The 7,714-nt window shown below is 50.6% G+C and overlaps 1 protein-coding gene across 1 annotated transcript in view; it reads left to right on the top strand.

Annotated features, from left to right (window-relative positions):
• The window catches only part of AHRR (aryl-hydrocarbon receptor repressor), a 71,851-nt gene that overhangs the window by 46,488 nt on the left and 17,649 nt on the right, over positions 1–7,714 (top strand). The window contains exon 4 of the mRNA XM_012660137.1: positions 2,927–3,016. Within this exon, the coding sequence (XP_012515591.1) occupies positions 2,927–3,016 (90 nt within the window). The remainder of the gene's footprint in view (positions 1–2,926; positions 3,017–7,714) is intronic.

Below are 7,714 nucleotides of genomic sequence, written 5' to 3'. Positions count from 1 at the left end.
CATGTGGTGCTTGTTTTTCCATTCTTGTGATGCTTCACTTAGTACAATGGGCTCCAGCTCTATCCAGGATAATACAAAAGGTGCTAGATCACATTTTTTGTGGCTGAGTAGAACTCCATGGTATACATATACCACATTTTATTAATCCACTCATGTATTGATGGGAACTTGGGTTGTTTCTACATCTTTGCAATTGTGAATTGTGCTGCTATGAACATTTGAGTGCAGATGTCTTTATTATAGAATGTCTTTTTTTCCTTTGTAGATGCCCAGTAATGGGATTGCTGGATTGAATGGTAGTTCTACTTGTAGCTCTTTGGGCCCCGTATGGTGGCTCACGCCTGTAATCTCAGCTCTCTGGGAGGCCAAGGCAGGAGGACTTTGAGACCAGACTGAACAACACAGTGAGACCCGCCTCTACAAAAAATACAAAAATTGGCTGGGTATGGGGCTCACACCTGTAGTCTCAGCTACTCGGGAGGCTGAGGCAGGAGGATCCCTTGAGCCCAGGAGTTGGAGGCTACAGTGAGCTGTGATCACTCCACTGCACTCCAGCCTGGGGGACAGCGCGAGACTCTGTTCCTTAAAAAAAAAAAAAAAAAGAAAGAAAAAAAGAAATTCAATTTGTTTAATAGATATTAGGCTACTTAGATCTTCTAGTTCTTATATCACTTTTGTTAATTTGTGTATTTTAAGGAATTGCCCATTTTATTTAAATTGTTTAATTTATTAAATATCATTCTTAATATTTCCTTATCATCCTTTTAATATCCGTGGGATCTGTAATGATGTATCCTTTTAAACTCCTGGTGTCAATAATGTGTTTTTTTCTTGATGAATCTTGCTAGCAGATTATCAATTTTATTCATCTTTTCTAAGAATCAAATTTTGCCTTTGTTGATCTTTTATTTTTTCTAAACCATTTTCATTGATTTTTCCCTCATTTTTAATTTTTCTTCTTACGTTAGATTTAATTTAAATTAAATTAATTGGCTCTTCTTTCTCTAGTTTCTTGAGGAGGGATCCTACCCTTTGTTTCTTTAGTAACAATCCTGTTAAACTCATCGGGATTTGACGTTGACTTTTCTGCTTATACGTAGTTTGAAGCTGGTCATACTTTCTGTTTTCTCATGGTGAGGGAGGCTTGGGTTGTGCAGTTTCTCCTGTTCTTACTGTTTTCCGTCATGGTTTGGACCGTGTAGGGGATTCGAGCTGAGGTGACTGCCATTACTCTCAGCTGCCTAGACGTCTTCAATTCCAGTATTTTAGAAGTTCTTAGAAACCGATATTTACAAACCCTAGTAAAAAAGTCAGTGCGTAACATGCATGGGCATTTTACAGAAGAAGAAATACAAGTTACAGTGAGTAATCAAAGAAATGAAAGCTACAACGGTAACATAATTTATCTCTTTTCAAACTGGCCAAGATTTAAAAAAATAAGGGAAAATAAAGGTACCCTGCATAACTGAGATTTCAGGGAGGTGAGTATCGCGGCCCATTGCCGATTGCCACAGACGTCGTGGAAGTTAGTTGAAAGCCTGAATGTCCATGTTTCAAAGACACGCGCTGATGCGTCTGTGAACGCCACTGTCCGGGTGACTCGGCCCCTCCCCTCTGGCTCCTGCACCGGCTGGCGGAGTCATCACCGTTCCCCCCTCTCAGGGTGACGTGAGGGTGAGTGAGATGTCCCATCTGGGTGCCACGAGGGTCTGGGTGCTCGAGGGTCTGCTCAGCGTCAGCTGCCACTGTCCTCCTCGTGGTGGTGGTGGTGGGTAGGACACTCGCTGCCCGTGTGACCGGGTGGCCCTGGGCATCTTCACTGGGATGTCTGGGCGTCACCGTGGGATGGGGCTGTAGAGTTCGCTTCTCAATTAGAGGAAGACTTTGCGTCAAGACCACAAGCGCACGCCTTACTTTGCACACCCCCCAATCCCACAATAACTAGGGATATAACTAAGATTTAATAATCATAAAAATATTATGAATAACATACACTAGTAAATTTAAAATCAAGATGAAATGGATACATTTCTAGAAAATATTTTAGGATGCCATAGTTGATATAAGAAAAAAATTAAAAACTTGAATACACCAACAACAATTTAAAAAATCGACAGGGCATTAAAATGTACCCCATTTTCACCCACCATCTCCCCAAAACGTGCCCAAACTATATGGCCTTAAAGTGAGGCGAACCAAACTTCCAGAGCTTGTCATCTTTGTCCAAAATGAGCAGATGCAGACACGAAAGAGGGGCAGGGCCCCCCGTTCTTTGAAGGCTACATGTGCTGAGCACCCAAATAGAGAAAACAGAGGCAGCTTCACCCCAAACATGCTGATCCACTCCTGAGTGAAGCCGGTCAGTTCCAAGGACGTATAAAAACTGCAATCACGTAGGGTTTACCCCATAAATGCAAGAACAAGTCATCACCAGAAAATCTATCCATTAGAAGACTAAAAAAATTATGTGATTATTTCTGTAGATACGGAAAAAGCACTTGATGGAATTCAATATGTTTCACTTCTAAAAACTTTTAGAAAAGCCAAAAAACATTCCAAAATAGTGTATAGAAGAAGGTGCGTGAGCTCAGACTTCTTCACAGAGGAAAATAAACGGCTCCTGTCCACGTACTGATGGTGTCTCGCTGTCCTGTCAAGCTGAAGCTTATATTTTGTAAAACATAATTCTATGTTTATTAAAAAAAGGAGAACCCAAGTCTTTAGCGTCATAAGCCACGACCAACTCCCCACGTCACCTGTCAACTTGGAATCTGTCATCGAATAATGGTAGATAAATAAAAGTGCGCATTTCTGGCGCTTATGAACGCAGACGACGGAACGGGCGGAATGGTTGGAAGGTCAAGCAAAAGTGATGCTTGGGCTTTTGGTTCTGGGTGAGCCAACACGATGTTTTTGTCTTTTCCAGTCTCTGAACGGCTTCGCCCTGGTCGTGAGTGCAGAAGGGATGATATTTTATGCGTCAGCAACGATCGTGGACTATCTGGGCTTCCATCAGGTAAATGAAGCAAAAACAGCTTTCCAGTCTGTTACATGTTAGGCTCTGTTACCTTTGTAAATGCTTGTTGTCTTCGGGGTTTACAAAACAGCTGCGATCAAGCTTTTCGTATCCCTGAGCTTTTATCAGATGGAGATCTCCACGCTCGGCCTTTGGAGGGCGGCGTTTCTTCCGGGCTCGGTTCAGGTCTCCGCGAGACGCTGGTGGTGCTGAGGTGCCCGTGTCTGACCCAACCGTGCGAGTGCGGACTGCGCCGGCTTCCTGCTCGGCCTCCCACGCTCCGCAAGAAGCCGGTCGGCACCCTGACCCTGACCGCTCCTCCCTGGCACCATCCCCGTTGGTGGCTCCCTGGTCAGCGTCTTAAACGTCAGATCCTTGGCACGGTCAGGGCACGGTTTGTTCTGGAAGGCCCTTCTCGATGTGAGTTCGTTTGGGACGCTGCCCCAGGCCAGCCCGGGTTGGATGGTTCCAGAGGGGGATTGAGACCTCATCAGACACCAGGCCCAGCCAACGAAAGGCACAGTGAAAATCCCACCCAGGCCTAGGAAAGGAACAGGGAAGAATCTTTCTGCCTGGGCTCCGGGAAGGAAAAGAGCCTCTCGTGGGCAATCAGAGCCGAGTTGCGGAGCCCAGACCTACGCCACTGCATAGCGAGGGCTCCCCGGGCTGGAAATTAAACCGATTGTACATTGACAAAATCGCTGGGGCACCCAAGGAAGCAAAAGGGGACCCTTTAACTACGCTCCCGCAGCCCCTCCCACAAAACATCCCCTCTGAAGGGGAGCTCGCAACACGAAATTACAAACACACGAGGAGGCCACAGACGGAACCAGTCGCGCCAGCAGGACAGACAGAATCGGCTCTTCCCTGGGGGAGCTTCAGAGAACAAAAGGAACTAGAAAGTGAATATACTGAAAATAGTAAAGGATTAAAAAAGTAAGATAAAGAAAGCACAGCATATGATAAAAAAAAAAAAAGAACAGGTATATTTAGCAAACAGTAAAATAGAAGTTTGAAAAATTAAAAATATGGCATATTGATCAGGGTCCAGTCTGGAGGCAGAGACCACGCAGCAATTTGAACAGTTTAATATGAAGACCTCACTAAGTTTAGCGTAAAGAAGTATCAACTAGTAAGATGGAATTAGCCATGAGGGGGCACGGCCCAGGTCGGGCAGCCGCGGCACCGGCGGGGCGGGGACAGGGCCCAAGACGGCGCTGTGTCTGGGCCTCACGGGTGGAGGTGAGGCCCCTGGGCAGAGAAATCCACCAGGTGGCCCCGCCGGGCTGGCCAGAGGAAGCCGCCTCTGGGACGCTGGCGAGACCGTAGGGAAGCGGCCCTTGGAGGGCTCAGGGGAGAATGCCTGGCGCTACCCGCTGGGCATGGCCGACACTGGGGGACACAGGCCCCGAGGGCTGCAGGAGCCCTCGAGGAGGAGCCCAGCACCTCCGCGGGCAGAGGGGAGGTGTCCTGAGCCAGGCTCAGCCCCCAGCGAGGAAGGGGTGTTTGGAACCCAGTGGCGACGCCTGGAGCAGTAAAACTAACAGCACAGAAAGCCGGGGGGCGTGGAGCAAAGGCAGCGGAAACCAAGACCTGAATCCCCCTCCGCCCAAGGCCCTGAGGCCGCCTTGTGTTTTATTTAATTTCCATGAAAACCTTGATTCTGAATAGTTTCCCCAAACCGAAGTAGCTGCTGCCTTCCTGGTGATTCTGGGAGGCAGTTCCTCTCCCCTTGGTTTAACTTCCTGCCCCTGAGCCCCAGGCCTGCGAACTCCGAGGACGGAATGACCGCCGGGCCGTCCTGAGGCCCCTCTGCCCTGGGAGCCGGGGGTGGCTGCCGTGCACACGCTGGAGGGCCGTGGAGGGGGACGTGGCCACGTGCTGGGAGAGTGAACACGTCCGGGGACAGGCCCCCCAAGCGGCTTCGGGGCTGCCCTGTCGGGGACGTGGCACAGGGTGGAGACGGCCCTGCCAGCCCAGCGGCTGTGGCAGCCCCGGGCCATCCGCACATCGGGCAGCTGTCGTGTCTGCCCGCCGGGCTGCCTCTGGGCTGCGGGGGTCGCTGAGCGTGCAGAGCCCTGGGCTCCCCGGGAGAGGCACCCCCACCACGAGGGCAGGTGCCCAGGCTTTGCTCGGGTTGGTGGCCAGGGGCTCTGCTGAGCGTGCGCCCCTGTGTCCTGGGTGGGGTCCCTGCTGTCTATGGATGATGGGCTCTGTCTCCAGAAGATCTGAAGTGATCGGTGACAATTCCCTTGTTCCCGGGATGACCCATGCAGCTGGGGCGGCCGCCCCCATCCCCAGCACACGAGTCCCATTGACACCGCCCTCAGGATACCTCCTTTGCACAGTGGAGAGTCGTGAAGAGCAGATGGGTGGGCATCTGCCAGGGCTTGGTGCCTCCCTCGCTGGGGGTGCTGGTGTCCCCAAACAGGGCAGAGCTTGCAGGATGTGGACGGACAGAGCATGTGGCACGGTGGCTTAGTCTGGCACCCGCAGTGGCGCAGCCTTGAACTCAGCCTCCTGAGGTTGCGAGTGTGGGGTCTGATTCCAGAAAAAGTTGCCCGGTCTGCCTTCCGCACGCTCAGAGTTACTTTTGGTTCCATCGGAGGGAACCTGAGTCCCATCCGGGCTGTGTCCCGAGTTACCTGTAAACTCTGCAGCCGCCCCAGAGCCGACTCCTTCCCCGTGACCTGATGGTCCTGCACAGGGCCGGGCTGTGGGGACAGTGGCAGGTACCGTGCAGAGCAGCTGTGGTTCCAGGTCCAAATTTGCTGATTGGATCTTTTATTTTCCCCCACGCATTAGAAGTAAAGAAATGTTTCCTTTGTAATAAGGAAATTGTTTCCAAATGCCATTAAATCAGGCATTGCCCCCAATTTATGCAAAATAACCATTAAATATTAGAATGGCTTTGTGCTCTTGCAAGCTTCTTGTGCAAAACGCTTTACAGAAAGTCAGGAACCAGCTATTTCCTCTCACAGTCTGAGTAATCATTTCAGTATCATGCTTTGTGATGGACAAATGGGTGTTAGGTGTGTATTTTTGTCGACATTGACATTTATTCATTCAAGAAGTTGTCCATTCCCTCAAAGGCCCCCAGACGGGGGGAGCTGCTCCGTGTGGGCCAGAGTGGGCTGTCCCAGCTTGTCGCCGGGGCAGCCGGAAGCCCGCAGGCGTGCCTGGCACACGTACACACACATACACACACTTGTGCACAGAAAGGTGAAAATGGCAGCTGCTGGAATGAGCAGTTCATTAAAATTGGAAATGCTTCTGTTCTGGACTCCACGAATGGTGGCGTAAAGCCTGCCCTTACCTGATAAAGCAGGGTTTGTTCACACTGACTGTTTCTCTCCCTCTGTCCCCATTGCCCCCACCACGATTTCTCCTGACTTTACTGTGTAGGAATCAGACCCTAAAAGACTAAGAACGACTCGGGGAGGTCAGAGGGGCCGCACTAATTATTAAATACAGAACTTTTCTTTCTCAACCTAAAAATATTTACATTTCATCCTGTCCTCAAATTTGTCCCAGTCAGAAATATCTTGTCCAGTTTTTTATGCCTTCCTCCATGTTAATCCATCTCCCATCTGGCTTCAACCACAGACCCGTCCCCTGCACGTTAATCCCCTCAGTTGACTGGCGGGGGTTGTTGGGGACGCTGAGCAAGGCGTCTGGGGAGACCGTGGGCTGCAGAGAGGGCCCTGCAGGCGTCACCACCTTCGGGGGTCCACAGAGCTCAGGGTCACCCGAAAAACGCACGAGAGAACAGTGTGAGTCACAGCGCCTGTTTATTACGAATTATGAACTTCCCGGCGCTAGGAGGTCGCACAGTCTTCTCCTTTACTCAGAACCGTAGAGGGAAAATGCTGTCTACAGCAGGATTGGAAACATCAAATGTGGGGAATGAATCCGCCATGTGGTGTACGGCGCCTCCACACAGGAAATGTAAAACGTGTTTAAGGAAACAAAAGACAGCCCAAATCAACTGAGGGATATACCATATTCATGGATTGAGGGACTCAGCATTATAAAGATGTTAGTTTTATTCAAATCAAGTCATAGCGTTGATGAAATGACAACAAAAACTCAACAACTGTTTGGTGGACGTTGAGCAGCCGATTCTGAAATTTTCACGGGAAGGCAGAGCACTATGAATATCCGAGACCATCGGGAAAAGAAGAGGGAGCAAGACGCCTCCTAGTTACCAGGAGACTCGTGGTTCCGGCAGCAAGACTTCCGGTAAAACCTAGTCACAAGACAGCGTGGGGTCCAGGCAAGGGTAGACAGGTAGCCCCGTAACACAGCGTGGGGTTCAGATGCAGACGTGTGTGCCGGGCACTGGGGAAGGGAGCATGGGCTTTCCGGTAAACAGTGCTGTGTGAACTGAGTCCGTCTGGGAAGAAAGTGGGTCTCCTCCCGCTGCACCCCAGGCACAGAGCGAACATCAGGGCAGCGGAAGTCTCCAGAGGTGAGAGGGCAGAGCTAGGAGGCCCACGAGGAGAGATTCTCCAACAGGACAGAAGCCCTGCCCACGAGGAGAGGACCGATGAACTGGACTGCGGTGGCATCTGGGGGAGCGTGGAAGGGCAGGCGCGGGACACGTCCAGCAAGGGACGCGTGTCCAGAGCAGATGGCGGGTGCTGATGGGTCATGGGACTTTGTAAGCAAGACACACAGCGTGTGTGCACCCCCACA

The sequence above is a fragment of the Propithecus coquereli genome, unplaced genomic scaffold, assembly GCF_000956105.1.
Source record: "Propithecus coquereli isolate 6110/MARCELLA unplaced genomic scaffold, Pcoq_1.0 Scaffold658, whole genome shotgun sequence".
NCBI lineage: Eukaryota > Metazoa > Chordata > Mammalia > Primates > Indriidae > Propithecus > Propithecus coquereli.
The sequence above is the reverse complement of the archived record's forward strand: the minus strand, read 5'-3'. Positions and strand labels throughout refer to the sequence as shown.